This window comes from Crinia signifera, chromosome 4, assembly GCF_055691185.1.
Source record: "Crinia signifera chromosome 4, ASM5569118v1, whole genome shotgun sequence".
NCBI lineage: Eukaryota > Metazoa > Chordata > Amphibia > Anura > Myobatrachidae > Crinia > Crinia signifera.
In genome coordinates, this window is record NC_139220.1 from 308,596,899 (window position 1) to 308,623,346 (window position 26,448).

A 26,448-nucleotide genomic window follows, 5' to 3' on the forward strand; every position below is an offset into this window, starting at 1 on the left:
CCCGAAGGGTGGCGAGCGCAGCGAGCCCCGCGAGAGGGTGCGGATACCTTCACAGTTATGCGCGTCCCCTCGCGGGCTTCACAGGTGTCCGTGGCGACGCGGACACCTGTGAAGCCCGCGAGGGGACGCGTCTACCTGTGAAGGTAGACGCGTCCCCTCGCGGGGCTCGCTGCGCTCGCCACGCTTCGGGCTCGGTGGCTCGCTGCGCTTGCCACACTATTATATTCTCACACCACGCCCTAGTGGATAGTAGGGCATGAAAAGGTCGGAGGACGCGTACCGCCGCCCCTCGCGGGCTCGCTGCGCTCGCCACGCTTCGGGTTGGCGTGGATCGTGGGGTGGCGTTAAAAATTGGGGGGGACATTTAACGGTTAATTGGCCCTATTTGGGCTGTGTGGCCCATTTTACATTGATTTCTATGCCCAAATCGTGTCCATTGAGGCATTTAAGTGTAAAATCGCGGTCAATCAGGCTTTTTAACATTGTTCACTATGGGAAAATCGCGGTCATCGCGGGCATCGCGGCCATCCCGATTTACCCGCGATGCCCGCGATTACCGCGATGACCGCGATTTTTACCCACGACGACCGCGATTTCAATCGCTGGCGCCGTTCTAGGTACAGAGTACCGAAGAATCATTCAACAGACCACACAACTAAGGGGCAGATGAACAACTGCCAACATAACTAACTGCTGATCTGGAGCGCAAGGGTGGGTGCCCAGCATCCACCTTGGCTTACGAAAAAAGGATTTTACAGGTAAGCAAAAATCCCCTTTTTTCTACCGGCCTTGGTGGATGCTGGGAAAATTGGGATGTCCTAAAGCTGTGTCCCCTAAGGGTGGTAACGACCCCGAGCTGGACTAAGGACACCTCTGCCAAAGGCCGCATCAGCTGAGGCGAAGGTGTCCTTGAATGTGTGTCATGAATGTGTGAGCAGAAGACCATGTGGCCACTCTACAGATGCACTTAGCTGAGACACCTGCCCGCACGGCCTAGGACGCCCGAACCGACCGTGTGGAATGTGCCCGCACTGACTGAGGGACCGGCTCACCTGCTAACAAATACGCCTGACGTATTGTGAACCTTAACCAATGGGCTAGGGTTTGTTTGGAAGCTGGCCAATTCAAGTTTTTGAATATCGTAAATGACAAACAGAGAATCTTATTTTTTGATAGTTGCTGTCCTAGAGACGTAAAGGCACAAAGCCCTAACAACGTCTAAGGACTCATCCACTACTGAAAGGTTATCCGCGTCTGATGAGGAAGGAGGTGGAGAATAAACCGGGACCACAATTTCATGGTTAATGTGGAATCTAGAAACTACCTAAGGAAGGTAGTCAAGTTTTGTACGTAGTACTGCTCTATCTTCGTGGAAGATCAAAAACTGTACACAGGCACTAATAAACAAATTAGCGACTAATACTTTAAACCCTGTTAGCCATTCAAGTCCCAATCCGCCCCTGGTAATGGCACCCTGCTCCTCAAAGCACCAAGGAAAAAAATGGGTTTTGAGGACAGGAAGGGGGATAAGGGGGAGGAGCTACAGGCTGCACTGTCTTAAAGCCATAGTACTCCTTGGTGCCTGGTCCTCCTATCCAGGTATACCCCATTTTTCCCAGCATCCACCAAGGCCATGAAAATGGTCCTTGTGCAGCGGTCACTTTATAGAAGATCTCACTGTTTGATGCTGTTATAAAATTCTGTGTGCTTGTTAAAGTTGTTTCATTGCTGGTGGGATATATATATATGGTACTCTTTACCTAGAACGGCGCCCATCATGACCATCGCGACCATCGAATGCACTAAAAAACGGGTGCGATGCGATGCCCGCGATGGCCGCGATTTCCCATAGGGACCAATGTTAAAAGTGAGATTGGACGCGATTTTAGTGTTCAATGCCTCAATGCCCACGATTTTTCCATAGGAAACAATGTTAAATGGGCCACAGAGCCCTAATAGTCCCCCTGAAGTCTGAAATGGCCCCCACAATTTTTAACGGCACCCCACGATCAACGTCAACCCGAAGCATGGCGAGCGCAGCGAGCCCGCGAGGGGCGGCGGTACGCGTCCTCCGACCTTTTCATACCCCCACTATCCACGTCGGCGTGGAGTTGAGAATAGAATAGTGTGGCGAGCGCAGCGAGCCACCGAGCCCGAAGCGTGGCAAGCGCAGCGAGCCCCGCGAGGGGACGCGGATACCTTCACAGGTAAACGCGTCCCCTCGCGGGCTTCACAGGTGTCCACGTCGCCACGGACACCTGTGAAGGTATCCGCGTCCGCTCGCCACGCTTCGGGCTCGGTGGCTCGCTGCGCTCGCCACACTATTCTATTCTCAACTCCACGCCGACGTGGATAGTGGGGGTATGAAATCGCGTCCAATCTGACTTTTAACATTGATCCCTATGGGAAAATCGCGGGCATCGCGTCGCACCCGTTTTTTATGTACCCGCGATGCCCGCGATTTTTTACCCCCGACGCCCGCGATGCTAATCACGGGCGCCATTCTAGGTAAAGAGTACCGTATATATATATATATATATATAGAAATCCAAATAGCCAGGCACTGCCTCCGTGCAGCAGTATAGCGTGGGTGCCTTCACTTTGCCGAAGCAACATACAGCGAGAAAGGTGTGCAGCACTCCAACCACGATCTTTGAAGAAAATCAGCTTTATTGAACAACGTTTCAATATCACATCGATATTGTCATCAGGTTAACAAACATAAAATAATACACACCTTATATACCCAGTGCAAGTAGCGTCCAAAGGGGTGTGTACCAGCCAAGCGCGCCAACAGCGTCAGGTAAGACGGGTCAGTACGCACAACAGACACACCTCCCCTGGAGGCGCAACAACGTGACATCACCCCTCCCCATGGTAACCCTGTCATAACAAAATTGGAAGAGACAGGCGTATAAGGTGCCATAAGAATTACAAATGATACAAAATAGTACAAAAATGTATCTAATCATGCAGGAAAATGGAAAACAGCACAATGGTGCTGATATAAAATTCATTCAAAAAAACACATTAAAAAGGAAGATCATTTGTATTAAGTGACTTATGAAAGTGCTACCGTGCAACAGTGTTATGCGTATAATACACAGAGATCGATGAAGGAAAATCAAACATAGAAAAATAAATGATCAAGTTTGTAAACAAATATATACAAAACATTCAAGAATAAAGAATCCATACAACATATTACTCGGCAGTATCAATCAGATCAATTGATGAGGATGGCTATGCCCGATTGTTCGTTGAGCCCATGAGGGGTAAGTGTCCCCAGGCGGGCAATCCATCGCGCCTCACATTTAAGAAGCATGACTTTTCTATTACCACCCCTAACAGGTACAGGAATGTGGTCTATCATACGATAGCGGATCGATGACAGCCCATGTCTAGCCAGCAGGAAGTGCCGAGCGACCGGCTGGTCGCTCCGACCGGAGGCTAGGGCACCCCTGATGGCCGATCTATGGGCCGCCATACGATCCTTAAAGGGCCTTTCAGTTTTGCCAATGTACGATTTGCCACAAGGGCAAATAATCTGATAAACCGTGTAGCATGTATTACAAGATAAAGTATGGCGAATCGACATGACCTTCCCTGTACGGGGATGATTAAAAGATGAACCTGGCAACATGAATTTGCAAGAGGTGCAAGCACACCGAACACAACCTAACTTTCTGGTGGGAGGTAAATTGGTGAGAGGTGCAGCATTAGATTTAACCAACAAGTTACCCAAGTTACTCGATCGTTTAAAACTGGGCAGTAATTTGGTCTTAGAGAGACCCAGGTCAGTATCAGTTTGTATAATAGGCCAGGTTTTTTGCGCAATTTTAGTGACAACAGGACTAAATTGCGTATAGGTAGTTACCCATGGCAATATGTCTGGTCTATTGGTGTCAGATGAAACTTTTTTAAGCAAAGATGATCGGTCCAGAGCCATCACATTGTTTTTAGTATTCAGTAATTCAGCTAGTGGGTAACCCCTAGCAACAAATCTTTCAATCATGCAATCAATCTGCTGCATGGCCACAGTCGGGTCAGAAACAATTCTTTTAACACGTAGAAATTGTGAATGTGGTAAACTACGGATAGTGGACCTGGGATGACAGCTGGTATATTCTAATAGATTATTGCGATCCGTGTCTTTTTTGTATAGATCAGTGTGAATCAACCCATCTTTTATCATGATCCTCACATCCAAGAAATTGATGCTGCCTTTATCATGAATAAACGTAAATTTAATGGGATCGGGTCCCGCATTATGTGTGGTTATGTAATCACACAGGACTTCAGGGGGGCCTTTCCAAAAAATGAGCAAATCGTCTATATAGCGACTGTAGTAAACGATATCACTAGCAATCGCTGGATTGTCAAAAAAGAGGTGTTGCTCATACTCAAACATAAAAATGTTTGCGTATGAGGGAGCGACCGCCGCCCCCATCGCAACACCGACTTTTTGCAAAAAATACTGGTTGTTGTACATAAAAAAATTATTTTCCAAAACAAGGCGCATCAATTCAAGGACGAGAGGAATGTCAGGTCCCTTGTAGTAAATGTTGTTAGAAAGAAATTGTCTAAGGAAGCTCAACCCCAACCCATGAGGAATGGAAGTATAGAGTGCGGAGACATCGATGGTGAACATCGTAATGTCACCATCGATAGGTCCAAACTCCATGAGCCGTCTGAGAAGAGTGTTAGTATCAAGCAGATATCTAGCATGGTTGCGAATACAAGGTTGGAATAAATAGTCAAGATAAACCGACACCGGTTGCATCAATGAACCCCGTGCAGCCACAATGGGTCTGCCGGGGGGATTGATAAGACACTTATGCACTTTCGGCAGGCAGTAAAACAATGGTACAATAGGGAAACTGGGTATCAAGGCATTGGATAAATCAATAGAAATAACATCCTGTGAAACAGCATTGACCAACAACTCACGTAATTCTTTGGTGAAAGCCAATGTAGGGTCACGGGGCAGTCTATTATAGGTGACATGATCATCCAAATGGGTCATAACTTGGATGTGGTACTTGTCCATATCTTGGACAACAAGAGCACCGCCCTTGTCTGCTCCCCGAAACACAAGAGAGTTGTTGGAAGCTAGATTCCTGATAATGTCCCGTTCGGTATTATTTAAATTGTTATAATGCACTCTAGGTAACTTTTCCGTTGACAGTACCTCAGAATTCAGCATCCTGGTAAATGTCCGAATGGATGCATTAAAGGACTGTGGATCAAAGGTTGACTTGGGCTGGAGTCTCTTTAATTGTGCAGGTAGGACCTCCTTAACACCGTCAGTTGCAATGGCCGGTGTCGATTTGTTAAAATGTTCTTTCAAGCGCAGCTGACGAGACAATTTGAAATTTTCAATATCCCATTCGATGTGGTTGAAATCAGTGGACGGAATAAACGATAAACCTTTAGATAAGACCTTAGTCTCTGCTGGAGTGAGTTCATAAGAGGACAAATTAATCACTATTTCGGAGTTTTCGGGGTTCTTTTTCCGCGGCTTTTGCCTGCGCCACTGACCGCCACGTCTGGTGAAGCGGCGGGTACGGTGATTTGTCGTCTTGTTTTGACCCCTAAAGGGATCACTTTACTGTTGGTTGCAGCGTCAACTGTATCACTCCCAGAAGAGTTAAAGTCCGTTGAGGATTGGTAATCTCGAGGAACTCTGCCTCTGTTACGTCGGAAGAACGGCTTTCTAGTGTCACCATCTCTATGGGGGACGGTCCACTGATATACTGTATTTAATTCATAATCTAAGTCCACTTTGGTTTTTTTGTCCTTTTTAAATTTAATCAATTCACGCTTATGGATTTGTAGCTGAGTGTTAAGTTTATCGTACCAGTCACATTCTTTGTCGTTAAGTAGATTGGGTTTATGGGCAGATTCAAATGCAACGATTTTATCTTTGCACAATTTCACCTCTTTGGTAGAATGTTCGATGATGAGTAACATCCAATCTAGTGCACATTTGTTGGCAATGCCAACCCATTTTCTGCAAAACGAAGGATCATGCTTGCCAATAGTCGGGGAATTTTTAACTCTCAGTCCACGAGGGATTTTACCGGCACGATGATAGTCGCTCAATGCGAGGCCATGGAAATAATAGTCAATTTCTCTTTTTTTGATTTTTAAGAGATCACGGTAGATTTCCTCAAGTGGGGTGGCTTCCACCAAACCATCAAACGCGTCTGAATAACGTATGGAGTCAGCTTCATTGGCGGAATAGCTGTAGACATCACCAGCTGTATAGACCGTGCGTTGATAGCCGCTGGCGGTAGTATCACTGGTCTGTGATTCTTCCATGATGATCACTGTGTACCACACAGGAGCAGGGGACGGGGGAAGTGACGAACACACTGGACCGATCGAATTCGGACCAATGCACCAGATGAAGAGTAAAAAGTCGGGGGTGCCCTTGGCAGGAGAGAGGCGGCAAAGCAACCGCAGACTCCAATATAGAAATCCAAATAGCCAGGCACTGCCTCCGTGCAGCAGTATAGCGTGGGTGCCTTCACTTTGCCGAAGCAACATACAGCGAGAAAGGTGTGCAGCACTCCAACCACGATCTTTGAAGAAAATCAGCTTTATTGAACAACGTTTCAATATCACATCGATATTGTCATCAGGTTAACAAACATAAAATAATACACACCTTATATACCCAGTGCAAGTAGCGTCCAAAGGGGTGTGTACCAGCCAAGCGCGCCAACAGCGTCAGGTAAGACGGGTCAGTACGCACAACAGACACACCTCCCCTGGAGGCGCAACAACGTGACATCACCCCTCCCCATGGTAACCCTGTCATAACAAAATTGGAAGAGACAGGCGTATAAGGTGCCATAAGAATTACAAATGATACAAAATAGTACAAAAATGTATCTAATCATGCAGGAAAATGCACTGAAAGGCCCTTTAAGGATCGTATGGCGGCCCATAGATCGGCCATCAGGGGTGCCCTAGCCTCCGGTCGGAGCGACCAGCCGGTCGCTCGGCACTTCCTGCTGGCTAGACATGGGCTGTCATCGATCCGCTATCGTATGATAGACCACATTCCTGTACCTGTTAGGGGTGGTAATAGAAAAGTCATGCTTCTTAAATGTGAGGCGCGATGGATTGCCCGCCTGGGGACACTTACCCCTCATGGGCTCAACGAACAATCGGGCATAGCCATCCTCATCAATTGATCTGATTGATACTGCCGAGTAATATGTTGTATGGATTCTTTATTCTTGAATGTTTTGTATATATTTGTTTACAAACTTGATCATTTATTTTTCTATGTTTGATTTTCCTTCATCGATCTCTGTGTATTATACGCATAACACTGTTGCACGGTAGCACTTTCATAAGTCACTTAATACAAATGATCTTCCTTTTTAATGTGTTTTTTTGAATGAATTTTATATCAGCACCATTGTGCTGTTTTCCATTTTCCTGCATGATTAGATACATTTTTGTACTATTTTGTATCATTTGTAATTCTTATGGCACCTTATACGCCTGTCTCTTCCAATTTTGTTATGACAGGGTTACCATGGGGAGGGGTGATGTCACGTTGTTGCGCCTCCAGGGGAGGTGTGTCTGTTGTGCGTACTGACCCGTCTTACCTGACGCTGTTGGCGCGCTTGGCTGGTACACACCCCTTTGGACGCTACTTGCACTGGGTATATAAGGTGTGTATTATTTTATGTTTGTTAACCTGATGACAATATCGATGTGATATTGAAACGTTGTTCAATAAAGCTGATTTTCTTCAAAGATCGTGGTTGGAGTGCTGCACACCTTTCTCGCTGTATGTTGCTTCGGCAAAGTGAAGGCACCCACGCTATACTGCTGCACGGAGGCAGTGCCTGGCTATTTGGATTTCTATATTGGAGTCTGCGGTTGCTTTGCCGCCTCTCTCCTGCCAAGGGCACCCCCGACTTTTTACTCTTCATCTGGTGCATTGGTCCGAATTCGATCGGTCCAGTGTGTTCGTCACTTCCCCCGTCCCCTGCTCCTGTGTGGTACACAGTGATCATCATGGAAGAATCACAGACCAGTGATACTACCGCCAGCGGCTATCAACGCACGGTCTATACAGCTGGTGATGTCTACAGCTATTCCGCCAATGAAGCTGACTCCATACGTTATTCAGACGCGTTTGATGGTTTGGTGGAAGCCACCCCACTTGAGGAAATCTACCGTGATCTCTTAAAAATCAAAAAAAGAGAAATTGACTATTATTTCCATGGCCTCGCATTGAGCGACTATCATCGTGCCGGTAAAATCCCTCGTGGACTGAGAGTTAAAAATTCCCCGACTATTGGCAAGCATGATCCTTCGTTTTGCAGAAAATGGGTTGGCATTGCCAACAAATGTGCACTAGATTGGATGTTACTCATCATCGAACATTCTACCAAAGAGGTGAAATTGTGCAAAGATAAAATCGTTGCATTTGAATCTGCCCATAAACCCAATCTACTTAACGACAAAGAATGTGACTGGTACGATAAACTTAACACTCAGCTACAAATCCATAAGCGTGAATTGATTAAATTTAAAAAGGACAAAAAAACCAAAGTGGACTTAGATTATGAATTAAATACAGTATATCAGTGGACCGTCCCCCATAGAGATGGTGACACTAGAAAGCCGTTCTTCCGACGTAACAGAGGCAGAGTTCCTCGAGATTACCAATCCTCAACGGACTTTAACTCTTCTGGGAGTGATACAGTTGACGCTGCAACCAACAGTAAAGTGATCCCTTTAGGGGTCAAAACAAGACGACAAATCACCGTACCCGCCGCTTCACCAGACGTGGCGGTCAGTGGCGCAGGCAAAAGCCGCGGAAAAAGAACCCCGAAAACTCCGAAATAGTGATTAATTTGTCCTCTTATGAACTCACTCCAGCAGAGACTAAGGTCTTATCTAAAGGTTTATCGTTTATTCCGTCCACTGATTTCAACCACATCGAATGGGATATTGAAAATTTCAAATTGTCTCGTCAGCTGCGCTTGAAAGAACATTTTAACAAATCGACACCGGCCATTGCAACTGACGGTGTTAAGGAGGTCCTACCTGCACAATTAAAGAGACTCCAGCCCAAGTCAACCTTTGATCCACAGTCCTTTAATGCATCCATTCGGACATTTACCAGGATGCTGAATTCTGAGGTACTGTCAACGGAAAAGTTACCTAGAGTGCATTATAACAATTTAAATAATACCGAACGGGACATTATCAGGAATCTAGCTTCCAACAACTCTCTTGTGTTTCGGGGAGCAGACAAGGGCGGTGCTCTTGTTGTCCAAGATATGGACAAGTACCACATCCAAGTTATGACCCATTTGGATGATCATGTCACCTATAATAGACTGCCCCGTGACCCTACATTGGCTTTCACCAAAGAATTACGTGAGTTGTTGGTCAATGCTGTTTCACAGGATGTTATTTCTATTGATTTATCCAATGCCTTGATACCCAGTTTCCCTATTGTACCATTGTTTTACTGCCTGCCGAAAGTGCATAAGTGTCTTATCAATCCCCCCGGCAGACCCATTGTGGCTGCACGGGGTTCATTGATGCAACCGGTGTCGGTTTATCTTGACTATTTATTCCAACCTTGTATTCGCAACCATGCTAGATATCTGCTTGATACTAACACTCTTCTCAGACGGCTCATGGAGTTTGGACCTATCGATGGTGACATTACGATGTTCACCATCGATGTCTCCGCACTCTATACTTCCATCCCTCATGGGTTGGGGTTGAGCTTCCTTAGACAATTTCTTTCTAACAACATTTACTACAAGGGACCTGACATTCCTCTCGTCCTTGAATTGATGCGCCTTGTTTTGGAAAATAATTTTTTTATGTACAACAACCAGTATTTTTTGCAAAAAGTCGGTGTTGCGATGGGGGCGGCGGTCGCTCCCTCATACGCAAACATTTTTATGTTTGAGTATGAGCAACACCTCTTTTTTGACAATCCAGCGATTGCTAGTTATATCGTTTACTACAGTCGCTATATAGACGATTTGCTCATTTTTTGGAAAGGCCCCCCTGAAGTCCTGTGTGATTACATAACCACACATAATGCGGGACCCGATCCCATTAAATTTACGTTTATTCATGATAAAGGCAGCATCAATTTCTTGGATGTGAGGATCATGATAAAAGATGGGTTGATTCACACTGATCTATACAAAAAAGACACGGATCGCAATAATCTATTAGAATATACCAGCTGTCATCCCAGGTCCACTATCCGTAGTTTACCACATTCACAATTTCTACGTGTTAAAAGAATTGTTTCTGACCCGACTGTGGCCATGCAGCAGATTGATTGCATGATTGAAAGATTTGTTGCTAGGGGTTACCCACTAGCTGAATTACTGAATACTAAAAACAATGTGATGGCTCTGGACCGATCATCTTTGCTTAAAAAAGTTTCATCTGACACCAATAGACCAGACATATTGCCATGGGTAACTACCTATACGCAATTTAGTCCTGTTGTCACTAAAATTGCGCAAAAAACCTGGCCTATTATACAAACTGATACTGACCTGGGTCTCTCTAAGACCAAATTACTGCCCAGTTTTAAACGATCGAGTAACTTGGGTAACTTGTTGGTTAAATCTAATGCTGCACCTCTCACCAATTTACCTCCCACCAGAAAGTTAGGTTGTGTTCGGTGTGCTTGCACCTCTTGCAAATTCATGTTGCCAGGTTCATCTTTTAATCATCCCCGTACAGGGAAGGTCATGTCGATTCGCCATACTTTATCTTGTAATACATGCTACACGGTTTATCAGATTATTTGCCCTTGTGGCAAATCGTACATTGGCAAAACTGAAAGGCCCTTTAAGGATCGTATGGCGGCCCATAGATCGGCCATCAGGGGTGCCCTAGCCTCCGGTCGGAGCGACCAGCCGGTCGCTCGGCACTTCCTGCTGGCTAGACATGGGCTGTCATCGATCCGCTATCGTATGATAGACCACATTCCTGTACCTGTTAGGGGTGGTAATAGAAAAGTCATGCTTCTTAAATGTGAGGCGCGATGGATTGCCCGCCTGGGGACACTTACCCCTCATGGGCTCAACGAACAATCGGGCATAGCCATCCTCATCAATTGATCTGATTGATACTGCCGAGTAATATGTTGTATGGATTCTTTATTCTTGAATGTTTTGTATATATTTGTTTACAAACTTGATCATTTATTTTTCTATGTTTGATTTTCCTTCATCGATCTCTGTGTATTATACGCATAACACTGTTGCACGGTAGCACTTTCATAAGTCACTTAATACAAATGATCTTCCTTTTTAATGTGTTTTTTTGAATGAATTTTATATCAGCACCATTGTGCTGTTTTCCATTTTCCTGCATGATTAGATACATTTTTGTACTATTTTGTATCATTTGTAATTCTTATGGCACCTTATACGCCTGTCTCTTCCAATTTTGTTATGACAGGGTTACCATGGGGAGGGGTGATGTCACGTTGTTGCGCCTCCAGGGGAGGTGTGTCTGTTGTGCGTACTGACCCGTCTTACCTGACGCTGTTGGCGCGCTTGGCTGGTACACACCCCTTTGGACGCTACTTGCACTGGGTATATAAGGTGTGTATTATTTTATGTTTGTTAACCTGATGACAATATCGATGTGATATTGAAACGTTGTTCAATAAAGCTGATTTTCTTCAAAGATCGTGGTTGGAGTGCTGCACACCTTTCTCGCTATATATATATATATATATATATATATATTCTAGCTTATATCAGCCTCTTACACATGCAGGTAATAGTTAGTCTCAGACCCTATGGGGTAAATTTACTAAGATGAATTAGTGAAAAAAATTCATATTTTTCGTACGAAAATACAAATTTTTTTGGCGTATTCGTATTTTTGGCATTTACTTTGCCAAAACTATGAATTTTCGTATTCGTATTGTATTTACAAATACGAATGAATACACCATCGAATGAATACGACAGAAATCACCATTCAAAAAAATGGTGGTTCCTGATTTACTATTTTCAATACGGCCACTATTTGGCGTAAAACGGCCGCGAATGGCCGTGCAAATATGACAGGAAAATACACTTTATTCTACTGTCGTATTTGGATTTAGCCTGCACGGATCAGTCAGATCCGTGCAGGCTTCAGTGTGTAAAAAATAGAAAAAAAAATAAATTTTTAAAAAAAACGGCGTGGGGTCGCCCCCACAGCCGTAACCAGCACCAGGCTGAAAGAGCCGGGGCTGGTATTAAAAAATCAGGAAACCCGACAAATAGGGGTTCCTGATTTTTTAAAACCAGCCCCAGGCTCCAGGTCCGGGTCTGGTTCCCAAAATACGGAGGACAAAACGACTAGTTCTAGTTCTTGAACACTGGTCTTTATTGACAAACTGCGCAATCACATCCCTTCCAAATATTTGGTAGCGTAATCCATTATCCCTAAAATGTATTGGGTGGATAGCGGTCCAACCAAATCCATAGCTATTTTTTTCTTTTCAAATGGAACCTCAATGATGGGTAATGGAACAAGTGGACTTGGAGCATGATACTGACATTCAGTGCATGGTGCACAATATTTATATTCCTCAGTCTGAGGCACATTTCTGTGCTGAAAAATGTGTTCCATTACAGCATGTGAAGTTTACTACTTGGTAAGAGAACAGGATATTTACCCATCAGCATCCGGTCTCTCGTTCATTGTCTCCACTTTCCAGAGCCAACTTTCTGGGAACTCTGACCTGGATTGAATGTCAGAATCTTCAATGTAATCACTGTCTTCATCACCTGATATAAATATAACATGTTTTGTTAACTTTGCCTGCTCTCAAATATCTTAATAAAGAGTCCGCTTTAATATTCCATTGACTTAAAAGTTTATCCCAAACTGTAAGATTTCATTGTTGTCTTGCTTAAGAACAGGCTATAACCTGTGCTCTGTTCATTATCATACATGGAAAATTACTGTTCAGTTTACTAAACCAGCAAAGAAAAGCATTATACATGAGTGGGTTTTGCTAAAACCTAAACACACCCCAACTTTGGGCTTTCAAATTGAACTAAGTCTAGGCTCAGGTCACTGAAGGGTTCCAAGTAGAACCAAGACCTGTCTTAAATCATCCCAACAATCTCAGGTCTAAAGAACAAATCTTGAAAATTATTGATGATAATGATACTGTAAGAAGAAAATAAGTCCCAAATTACAAAATTTTAGCAAATTTAAAAAAAAATCGAAAGCCAAAACACTTCAGGGTGGATTTGCAAAACCAAAATATGATAAGGAGTTGCTGTATAGCCAAAACTAAAACACAGGGATCTCAACACCTATCTAATGGGATACATTTTCTGGCAGCAAGCAAAAATTGGCAGAAGAAAGAGATGGTGGAACGCTAGAAAAAATTATCTATGATAAATTGGGTATTACAATAATATGTTTTTTATTTTGTTAAATTACAATATAATATAATAAAACACACAAATACATGTAAATATAGATAAAAAAAACTGAAAAAAAAGGTCAAATGACAATAGGTGTACTAATTGAAGAGTCCAACAATGGTATTTTTCAAAAAGTGCTGATGCTTCCTGACGTGTTTCGTCGTACCAGTCGACTTTATCAAAGGTTGTGTTGGACTACCTACTCCTAACCAGCCACCTGAGCTCACTCCTGGGCCACAGTCTGCACGAGATTTTGCACTGCAAGCCTCCACCACCTGCATAATCTGGATACAAATACCGCAATATTGTGAGGATGTCTCTATCCAAATAACTGAGGACTGCCATTACCCTCCAGCGGCCTACCCTGCAAGGTTTATGGACCCCCCTGAAAAATGTCCTTTTTATTAAGGATACCCAGTGGAAAAGTACACCAAAACAAGAAAATAAGAGCTGGGAAAGTGGGACTCAGACTCAATAAGTATACAACCTTATTATACATGATATACCTGAATTTGATTATTTCAATTAGTACACATGCTATTGTCATTTGACTTTTTTTTTTTTGTTTTTTTATATATATTTATAGTGTGTTTTATTATATTACATTTTAATTTAACAAAATAAAAAACATTATTGTAATACCCTATTTATCATAGATCATTTTTTCTAGCGCTCCACCATCTTTTTATTTTCCTGTATTCATATAGGGGATTTGACATCCCCCTGTGGGAGTAGCTGAGTACTACAACCAAATAGGCGCCTGTTACATTTGCAAAGCCGCAAGGCTTGTAAATATATTTCTGTTTTATAAAAACTGGCAGAAATTTTGTTCATGAGTCTTCTGATCTTGACCGTCCCTTTCCAGCATGCCAAGCCATCTTTAACAAAGTCCTTGGTCCAGAAGGGGTCAAAAAACATTGCATTTCAGACTTTGCAGTTAAGAATCATATAAACACTCTAATATGCACAAAGACCATACCATTGTCTTCCTGATTGCTGTTGATTTTATTAATAAGTACTAAAAATTGTGAAGCTATGTCAATTGGAGCATGGTAAATATCACATGAATATGTCTCGCACCCTGTAAAGAAGCTTGGACTGAAGTGTTGGAATATTGTGGACTGACCTCTATGACGATCAAATGTGCTGATATTTAACGTAAGGGTACTTGTGTAATATCTGGGCGCCCGATGGTTTTATCATCCAGACCCGATTTTTACATTGGACCCAATGTTAAATGGCCCCTCAGACCCGATTTTACAATGGGTCCAATGTTAAATGCCCCCCAGACCCCATTTTTCATTGTATACCCACCCTCATGGTTAATTATTATGTCAAATCCCCCCCCCCTCCCATTGTTAACGCCACGATCAACGCCAACCCGAAGCGTGGTGATCGCAGCGAGCCCGCGAGGGACGGCGGTACACGTTTTCCGACCTTTTCATAACCCCACTATCCACGTCGGCATGGAGTTGATTCTATGTAGTGTGCCCGAAGCGTGGCGAGCGCAGCGAGCCCCGCGAAGGGACGCGGAATACATGTTAAGTAATCCGCGTCCCCTCGCCACGCTTTGGGCTCGATGGATCGCTGCGCTCGCCACACTATATAAAATCAACTCCACGCCGACGTGGATAGTGGGGGTATGAAAAGGTCAGAGGACGCATACCGCCACCCCTTGCGGGCTCGCTAAGCTCGCCACGCTTCGGGTTGGCATTGATCGTGGCGTGTCGTTAACAATGGGGGGCCATTTGACATAGTAATTACCCATCAGGGTGGGTATACAATAAAAAATGGGGTCTGGGGGGCATTTAACATTGGATCCAATGTATAAATTGGGTAGGTCGCATCGCATGCGATTTGGTCGAATGCTATGCGATGCGACCGATTTTTCCGACCCAATGAAAAATTTGGGCGCCCAGTTATTACACAAGTACCAACGTAAGAGAATGAACCCCTTCTTAGGGGACTTGGGCTCCTCATATGTATATTATTATCACACTCTGGTGAGATGTCAATGTCCCTACACTTAATTAATTAGTGCCAGATTGGGGTATTACTTTTGATTTAAGTGTTAACTGAATGAACACAATATTATATGAAGGCTTTCAGTCATTTGTAAATAATGCATAGAAAAATATGTTTTTAAATAACACATATATCAATCTCAGTGTTAATATAATGTAAATATGACAAATTAACAGCCATAAATAATTCTCAAGTTAATTTAAAAGGTGATTCTGTTACCGAAAAAAATCTAAAACCAGACTTTGACTATTTATTTAGATTTTGAGAAATGACATCACAACTTTTACATCGAACTTAGTTTTAATTTAAGATTTTGGAACACAAGCTATTTTGAAAGGAGATGAACCAGTGGAATTGCTCTTACTGATGTGCCAGAATAAGGAACCTTGGGGCAGATGTATTAAGCCTGGTGAAGAGATAAACTGAAGATAAAGTGGAAGGAGATAATGCACCAGCCAATCAGATCACAACTGTCATATTTCAAATACAGCTGATTGGCTGGTGCGTTATCTCTTCCATGTTATCTTCACTTTATCTCCAGTTTATCTCTTCTCCAGGCTTAATACATCTGCCCCATTGTCACCACAAGCAAAAAAATAATGAAAATGTTGTCATCTACCTTCATATGTATTTAGCGCGTGCCCATAATGTGTTTTGTTTCTAATTTAAACTGTACGTAGACTACAGTGTGGAGCATTTCTCCTTACTTCTTGCTAGGTCATCCTTTTCTTTCCCTTCTTTCTCAGATGTCTTCAGGTGCTCAATCTTTCTGCAGCAGTCAAGGAAGGCAGCGACGCACTTCTGTCCATCCTGTATGTGACGGGAGCGGCGCTCACAAGTCTCACCCATGGGGTTTTCCAGCATTCCATCCTCGCAGCATGTCTTCTCCTTGTCTGAGTATATGGAGGCTGCAAGAATGAGGCTCATAATTAGCATTTGTCCCATAATGGTACCCTCACACCCAGTGGCGTAACTAGTTATTCTGCGCCCTCAGCAGGCATCGCACAACAGCCCTCTGGCTACTGCTGCAGCGCTGCTAATCGAAAAAGGGACACTCGGAAAATGGCTGTCCCCATACAGCAGTATGGGGGCAGCCATTTTCCGAGTGTCCCTTTTTTGTATTAGCAGCGCTGCAGCAGTCGCCGGAGGGCTGTTGTGCGATGCCTGCTGAGGCCGGGAGAGCCAGGACCCTGCACAGATAGAAGCGCCGGCGGCAGAACACAGTGAGTAACAATAGTCCTGCAGCCCCCCGGTGCCCACACCCTTTTAGCGCCTCCCCGCCACTGCGGGTGCTGCGGGCCTATAGTTACGCCACTGCTCACACCCCATAAACAAAGGATAAATAGAAAACAAACAATGGACACAATGGCAGGTCATACAGTGGTCGCCCAGGCCTCCTCTAAAAGGCTGACCTTGCTTTGTGTACCAGTGGTGCAGGTATACCTTTCATTTTGCTTCAGAGCTACAGTAAATAATTTTCTGTATAACTATGATTTCAACTTATTGGCCAGTATTCAATGACTCTGATTCGCCATATTTTACAGCGAATCAGGCAATTCGCCGGGGTAACGGGGCACTGCTTATTACATTACATTTACATTTTGCAGGGGTCTGGCAGCGCAGGGTCATATTAGGTAGCGCTGGCGGGCAGGAGGTGGGAACTAGGGGTTCTTTTCCACTGCGGGAACCCCGCCGCTGATCTCACACGCAGGGACCTCCTGCCAGACCCTGCTGCATGCCACCCACCAGCGGCCAGGGGGTCCACCATCCCCGACACGTTGCCCGCTCTGCTCCCTGACCCCAGAAGGGAAACAGGTGGGACACTCAGCAGCTGTCAGTAGGGAGAGACCTGTCCGGCAGCAGCAGTCGCAGTCCTCCGGCTCCGGCAGCCCCAGCGCTGTGATAGCAGATGTCAGCGCCGGGGCTGCTGGAGCCGGAGGTCTGCTACTGCTGCTGCTGCTGGACCCGTCCTCAGGCTGTGCGGCATCAGTGCGCTCCCCCGCCGGGACTCTGCTCCATCCCCTGCAGTGGCAGTGTAGCCGCAGGAGCAGGGCAGAGAGCCAGGAGCACAATTCAACATAGAGGGTAATTTTCGCCGTCAGGGGCTGAGAGCACCTGAAGCGTTGAATACTGTGGACGGGCAGCTGCCGGCGAATCTCCCAGCAGGGAGAATCACGGCGGGCAGGAGGTGGGAACTAGGGGTTCTTTTCCACTGCGGGGACCCCGCCGCTGATCTCACACGCAGGGACCTCCTGCCAGACCCTGCTGCATGCCACCCACCAGCGGCCAGGGGTCCACCATCCCCGACACGTTGCCTGCTCTGCTCCCCGACCCCAGAAGGGAAACAGGTGGGACACTCAGCAGCTGTCAGTAGGAAGAGACCTGTCCAGCAGCAGCAGTCGCAGTCCTCATGCTCCGGCAGCCCCAGCGCTGTGATAGCAGATGTCAGCACCGGGGCTGCTGGAGCCGGAGGTCTGCTACTGCTGCTGCTGGACCCGTCCTCATGCTGTGCGGCATCAGTGCACTCCCCCGTCGGGACTCTGCTCCATCCCCTGCAGTGGCAGTGTAGCCGCAGGAACAGGGCAGAGAGCCAGGAGCACAATTCGACATAGAGGGTAATTTTCGCCGTCAGGGGCTGAGAGCCGATGAAGCGTTGAATACTGCAGACGGGCGGTTGCCGGCGAATCTCCCAGCATTGAATACTGGCCATTGTTTATGTTGATTTATGTTTCAGGGCTAGTTACTACCTGTGTTTACACTTTCTAGTGTTTGTTCTTAAAGAAGATTAAATCGGACGCTTCATATAAAAAAAGACTACATTTAAAGAGATATGAAAAATAAAAATATTTTTATTGTCTAATTTTCTAAATGACTAATTACAAGACCTGAGAATAAAATGGTCTATCTGCGCTTCTTAATTAATTTTCATGGAAGAATTTCAGACTACACACTAATTTGTACTTAAGAATATATTTATACACACAACAATTTTTTTTAATAAACCTAATAAAACACACAATAAACAAATTTGACTGTCCATTAAAAAAGTATATACTATTGCCACACATCTGGGAATGCACTAATAATAATAATAATAATAATAATAATAATAATAATAATAATAATAATAACGCTACATAAAAAATGACAAGCTGTAGAAGGTGGATCTCTATGAAGCAGTCACATTTGTATGTAGAACTTGCTCCAAATGGTTAAAAAATATTTTCTTTTTGTAGATAAATAAAGCTGTTATATTTATAATGCACAGTTAGAGCAGACGATGATTGCTGAGTGTGTCAGCCTGTTACCTATAATGAATATGGGAGATGGTCAGTCACTGGGGGACCGGGAGTCCGTCTCTGAGCTGCCGCTAGTGGTGAGTGGTTGCCGTATGAAGAGTGCGGCAGGTTGGTAAAGTGGCCAGGTCTCACCTTTGTGCTGCTCGTGTATGCACTTGGCCGGCAATATGAATAAGTGGGGCAGATGTATTAAGCCTTAACAAGAGATAAATCCAAGGGTGATAAGGAGAGATAAACGTCCAGCCAATCACCTGCCAACTGCCATGTAACAGCCTGTGTTTCAAAAAAGTCAGTAAGGAGCTGATTGGCTGGACGTTTAGCTATACTTATCACCCTTGCATTTATCTCTTGTTAAGGCTTAATACATCTGCCCCAGTGTCCGCAGCATATGTATGTATGCATATATAGTACAATAATTCATACTAGCGTACAGATTTATGTTTGAAGAACCTTCTCCCGACTCTGGCCCTTATTCTGATCGGTGCGTACTTTCCCGAATTCTTACGGAGCGGGCCGCACGCCACGCTGTGCGGACATCGTCCGTAGGAACGCCCACCGAGCCTCCGCATTCGGACGGACTCACTCTTTAAGCAGAGGGCGTGTGTACGGACGACATACAAACCTTGCGTGTGCGGTGGACACGCACAGATTCATTCGGCACGGCCTTACAGCGTTTGCACGGTCTTACCGCGTCAGAACGTACAGTAACCTGGCCGTACGCACCGATGCAGTGTATTTACGCAAAATTCAACACTATTATCTGAACACAGAAATCGATCACATGACCCACTTATGCAATTAGGCAACCTCGTTAAAAAGTGCTTGTTTTCTATTGGAATCAATTAAATCCTAATACATACTGAAACACATTACTACTACATTCATTACAGACATTAACCCTTACATGATGTGAACATAACATACATCTATATACAGTATGTACATTTTGCTAATTTAAAAGAGTATAAACAAATTACACATATACTGTTTAATGTAAACAAAACACACAGACAACTTCGAACTGTAATAAACAATTTATTAAAAGAACAACCCAAATTTGGAATGAAAAAAAAAAAAAATTAAAAACTAAGGTCGTTACAAATCGGCCATGACCAGCCGCATGTGGTCCCTCATTCTCAAGAGGGCCCCACGTATACCCTCTTCTGCTTGGGCTGGCTCATCTGTGGACATGTTAAAAAGGGTCAAATTACTAATGATATTCATGCATACATTTAACAGTCATACATAAATTTAAAAAATGCAAGGTGACAGGTGTGTGTATATATATATGTATATAGAGACATATATAACTATATATATATATATATATATATATATATATATCTATATATATAGATATATAGATATATATATATATATATAGATATATATATATATATATATATATACATACATGCATACATCCTAGATGGAAAGCCTGTTTTTTTCCCTCTACCCTTTACTCTGTAGAACACCTCACAGTCATAGTGCTCCTTCTGAATCCAAACCCACCCATGACTAAGCTCTGAGAAGCATGTCATGAGCTCCACCAATAACAACTCATCAAAAAGCGCTCAGTGTCTGTTATATGATGGAGCGTGGCATGGGACTTAGTCAACTCTGAGGAATGCACAGTATATTTGTGCAATCAAGCATGGCTTGCCTGCTGATGGTCTGCTCCATAAATCATTGTCATAATGACAGTTAGGTGAAGCTGCAGCACTAACCCACTCCCATGCACAAAATCATTACTAAGACCAAATCAACACACAATTATGGTGCCAACAATACATGCAGACCGCAGGGGGTGTTTATCTAGAGGAGGGCCCAGGGGCACTGGCCACTTGTTACTCCATTCTAAGCCACGCCTATCCATACTCCATTTATGCCATACTTAATCTAGTTTAGAAAGATCAATCACCTGTAAACTATATTCACCTATATGAGGCTACAGATTGTATGCTTGCAGCAGGGACATGTAACCCTTACATGAGCACGTCATCCCTTTCTTCCAGGATACAGATTAACTACACAGGTTCAGTGGCACTTAAAATCGACCTGAAAGCCATTCCCACAACCTGTGGCATTAATATGTGTCCAGGATGAAAGGGATGGTTTGGCCACCCTATCTAAGTGTGTCTGTTGCTACCCTGTTTGTTATATGACTTTATAGTATTTTAAAACACTATTGAATCACCAGTGCTACATAGCAAATATTAGATGCGAAAAGGAATAATGATTCTTTATGTATACATACCACTTTCGGCTGCCTGCACCACCTCACAGGCCTCCTCATCCTCCTCTTCTTCCGGGGCCTCCTCAGCTGGCACCTCCTCCTCCTCCACTGGCACCCCCTCCGCCTCCACTGCCAACACCTCCTCCTCCACTTCCTCCCCTTCCTCTGGCACCTCCTCCGCCTCCACTTCCTCCGCCACCCCTTCCTCCAACACCACCTCCTCGTCCATGTCATCTGCGACCTCCTCCTGGGCCTGGGCCGCCTCTGCCTCCTCCCGTGCCTGTCTTGCTCGATCCCGTGCTGTGTTTGAGAAAAAAAAATGCCAATTAGGGGTCATTTGGACAGATGTATTAAGCCTTAACAAGCAATAAATCCAAAGGTGATAAGTAGAGTTAAATGTACAGCCAATCAACTCCCTAGTGGCTTTTATAAAACACAGCCTGTAACATGGCAGTTATGATGTGACATTTGGCCCATTGTAAGCATCACAAACAATAATCCTACACAATTACATATTTTATCACCGTTACAGGGTGTCAAACAGGAAGTACCACACATATACTGTATGCCATGTTTAACTCATGGATCAGGCAGGTTACCTTTTTGGTTTAAAAAAGGTCATGTAAGCAATATTGTACAATTGGCCATTTAATGGGTAAACACTTACATCGTGCAATGCTGGCCCGTATTAGCTGGAGCTTTTCTGGCTGGCGGCGCCTCAGATCCGACCATCGCCGCTCCAGCTGGGCGATGGTCCTGCGCACCTGGGTGCGCGCGAATATGCGCCTGCGGGCTGCGGCATACGCCTGGCACTTTTGCCTGTTGGTTATGAAGGGCCCCGCACGCCCCAGCCTGGTCTCCATAACGGAGACCAGTGCCCTCAGCTCCGCGCCAGAGAATGGGGCTGCTCTCCCATAGGCCGCCATCTTAGCAATGGCACAATTCAAGCAATCATGTCCTGTGATTGGTTGTTCAGTGTGATATTTGGTATTAACTTTATTGTTCATTTTGACATTAACAGCGTGTATGCGCCACAACAGACGGCTAACCCATTGCATTGCAAAACAACACTTGCTGTACCTTTGCATAGTTGAGCAGACCATGCCATTACTTAGTATCTCCTAAACAGACAGGGTGAAAGAAGTTTGCAACCCATTATATATAATCTATTACATTCACCACACATGTGTGAAAACAACAGGTAAAATAGTCTGCATCACTGGCCAGTTACACCTAACTCTACAAGGTACTAAACAGCTTTATTATAGTGAAAGCTATACAGCAGAAACATAGCAAATAGTGCAAGCCCTTTTCCCAATATTAGGCCATGGTGCCATGTGTACACTTACAGTACCTTCTACTGGCCCACATTAGAGATGTGGAATGCAATGCAGCTAGCATCAAGCCAGTATTTGGACCCCAGAAGGGAAGAAGATTAAATCGGACGCTTCATATAAAAAAAGACTACATTTAAAGAGATATGAAAAATAAAAATATTTTTATTGTCTAATTTTCTAAATGACTAATTACAAGACCTGAGAATAAAATGGTCTATCTGCGCTTCTTAATTAATTTTCATGGAAGAATTTCAGACTACACACTAATTTGTACTTAAGAATATATTTATACACACAACAATTTTTTTTAATAAACCTAATAAAACACACAATAAACAAATTTGACTGTCCATTAAAAAAGTATATACTATTGCCACACATCTGGGAATGCACATATAATAATAATAATAATAATAATAATAATAATAATAATAATAATAATAATAATAACGCTACATAAAAAATGACAAGCTGTAGAAGGTGGATCTCTATGAAGCAGTCACATGTGTATGTAGAACTTGCTCCAAATGGTTAAAAAATATTTTCTTTTTGTAGATAAATAAAGCTGTTATATTTATAATGCACAGTTAGAGCAGACGATGATTGCTGAGTGTGTCAGCCTGTTACCTATAATGAATATGGGAGATGGTCAGTCACTGGGGGACCGGGAGTCCGTCTCTGAGCTGCCGCTAGTGGTGAGTGGTTGCCGTATGAAGAGTGCGGCAGGTTGGTAAAGTGGCCAGGTCTCACCTTTGTGCTGCTCGTGTATGCACTTGGCCGGCAATATGAATAAGTGGGGCAGATGTATTAAGCCTTAACAAGAGATAAATCCAAGGGTGATAAGGAGAGATAAACGTCCAGCCAATCACCTGCCAACTGCCATGTTACAGCCTGTGTTTCAAAAAAGTCAGTAAGGAGCTGATTGGCTGGACGTTTAGCTATACTTATCACCCTTGCATTTATCTCTTGTTAAGGCTTAATACATCTGCCCCAGTGTCCGCAGCATATGTATGTATGCATATATAGTACAATAATTCATACTAGCGTACAGATTTATGTTTGAAGAACCTTCTCCCGACTCTGGCCCTTATTCTGATCGGTGCGTACTTTCCCGAATTCTTACGGAGCGGGCCGCACGCCACGCTGTGCGGACATCGTCCGTAGGAACGCCCACCGAGCCTCCGCATTCGGACGGACTCACTCTTTAAGCAGAGGGCGTGTGTACGGACGACATACAAACCTTGCGTGTGCGGTGGACACGCACAGATTCGGCACGGCCTTACAGCGTTTGCACGGTCTTACCGCGTCAGAACGTACAGTAACCTGGCCGTACGCACCGATGCAGTGTATTTACGCAAAATTCAACACTATTATCTGAACACAGAAATCGATCACATGACCCACTTATGCAATTAGGCAACCTCATTAAAAAGTGCTTGTTTTCTATTGGAATCAATTAAATCCTAATACATACTGAAACACATTACTACTACATTCATTACAGACATTAACCCTTACATGATGTGAACATAACATACATCTACATACAGTATGTACATTTTGCTAATTTAAAAGAGTATAAACAAATTACACATATACTGTTTAATGTAAACAAAACACACAGACAACTTCGAACTGTAATAAACAATTTATTAAAAGAACAACCCAAATTTGGAATGAAAAAAAAAAAAAAATTAAAAACTAAGGTCGTTACAAATCGGCCATGACCAGCCGCATGTGGTCCCTCATTCTCAAGAGGGCCCCACGTATACCCTCTTCTGCTTGGGCTGGCTCATCTGTGGACATGTTAAAAAGGGTCAAATTACTAATGATATTCATGCATACATTTAACAGTCATACATAAATTTAAAAAATGCAAGGTGACAGGTGTGTGTATATATATATGTATATAGAGACATATATAACTATATATATATATATATATATATATATATATATCTATATAGATATATAGATATATATATATATATATATATATAGATATATATATCTATATATATATATATATACATACATGCATACATCCTAGATGGAAAGCCTGTTTTTTTCCCTCTACCCTTTACTCTGTAGAACACCTCACAGTCATAGTGCTCCTTCTGAATCCAAACCCACCCATGACTAAGCTCTGAGAAGCATGTCATGAGCTCCACCAATAACAACTCATCAAAAAGCGCTCAGTGTCTGTTATATGATGGAGCATGGCATGGGACTTAGTCAACTCTGAGGAATGCACAGTATATTTGTGCAATCAAGCATGGCTTGCCTGCTGATGGTCTGCTCCATAAATCATTGTCATAATGCCAGTTAGGTGAAGCTGCAGCACTAACCCACTCCCATGCACAAAATCATTACTAAGACCAAATCAACACACAATTATGGTGCCAACAATACATGCAGACCGCAGGGGGTGTTTATCTAGAGGAGGGCCCAGGGGCACTGGCCATTTGTTACTCCATTCTAAGCCACGCCTATCCATACTCCATTTATGCCATACTTAATCTAGTTTAGAAAGATCAATCACCTGTAAACTATATTCACCTATATGAGGCTACAGATTGTATGCTTGCAGCAGGGACATGTAACCCTTACATGAGCACGTCATCCCTTTCTTCCAGGATACAGATTAACTACACAGGTTCAGTGGCACTTAAAATCGACCTGAAAGCCATTCCCACAACCTGTGGCATTAATATGTGTCCAGGATGAAAGGGATGGTTTGGCCACCCTATCTAAGTGTGTCTGTTGCTACCCTGTTTGTTATATGACTTTATAGTATTTTAAAACACTATTGAATCACCAGTGCTACATAGCAAATATTAGATGCGAAAAGGAATAATGATTCTTTATGTATACATACCACTTTCGGCTGCCTGCACCACCTCACAGGCCTCCTCATCCTCCTCTTCTTCCGGGGCCTCCTCAGCTGGCACCTCCTCCTCCTCCACTGGCACCCCCTCCGCCTCCACTGCCAACACCTCCTCCTCCACTTCCTCCCCTTCCTCTGGCACCTCCTCCGCCTCCACTTCCTCCGCCACCCCTTCCTCCAACACCACCTCCTCGTCCATGTCATCTGCGACCTCCTCCTGGGCCTGGGCCGCCTCTGCCTCCTCCCGTGCCTGTCTTGCTCGATCCCGTGCTGTGTTTGAGAAAAAAAAATGCCAATTAGGGGTCATTTGGACAGATGTATTAAGCCTTAACAAGCAATAAATCCAAAGGTGATAAGTAGAGTTAAATGTACAGCCAATCAACTCCCTAGTGGCTTTTATAAAACACAGCCTGTAACATGGCAGTTATGATGTGACATTTGGCCCATTGTAAGCATCACAAACAATAATCCTACACAATTACATATTTTATCACCGTTACAGGGTGTCAAACAGGAAGTACCACACATATACTGTATGCCATGTTTAACTCATGGATCAGGCAGGTTACCTTTTTGGTTTAAAAAAGGTCATGTAAGCAATATTGTACAATTGGCCATTTAATGGGTAAACACTTACATCGTGCAATGCTGGCCCGTATTAGCTGGAGCTTTTCTGGCTGGCGGCGCCTCAGATCCGACCATCGCCGCTCCAGCTGGGCGATGGTCCTGCGCACCTGGGTGCGCGCGAATATGCGCCTGCGGGCTGCGGCATACGCCTGGCGCTTTTGCCTGTTGGTTATGAAGGGCCCCGCACGCCCCAGCCTGGTCTCCATAACGGAGACCAGTGCCCTCAGCTCCGCGCCAGAGAATGGGGCTGCTCTCCCATAGGCCGCCATCTTAGCAATGGCACAATTCAAGCAATCATGTCCTGTGATTGGTTGTTCAGTGTGATATTTGGTATTAACTTTATTGTTCATTTTGACATTAACAGCGTGTATGCGCCACAACAGACGGCTAACCCATTGCATTGCAAAACAACACTTGCTGTACCTTTGCATAGTTGAGCAGACCATGCCATTACTTAGTATCTCCTAAACAGACAGGGTGAAAGAAGTTTGCAACCCATTATATATAATCTATTACATTCACCACACATGTGTGAAAACAACAGGTAAAATAGTCTGCATCACTGGCCAGTTAC

The 26,448-nt window shown here is 44.0% G+C and overlaps 1 protein-coding gene across 1 annotated transcript in view; it reads right to left on the reverse strand.

The window, feature by feature from the left end:
• Window positions 1-26,448, reverse strand: part of LOC146075794 (venom factor-like) — a 186,926-nt gene that overhangs the window by 88,708 nt on the left and 71,770 nt on the right. Inside the window, exons 17-18 of the mRNA XM_083185393.1 lie at window positions 16,196-16,396; window positions 12,701-12,812 (exon numbers count right to left, since the gene is read on the reverse strand). Coding sequence (XP_083041519.1) covers window positions 12,701-12,812; window positions 16,196-16,396 — 313 coding nt within the window. The remainder of the gene's footprint in view (window positions 1-12,700; window positions 12,813-16,195; window positions 16,397-26,448) is intronic.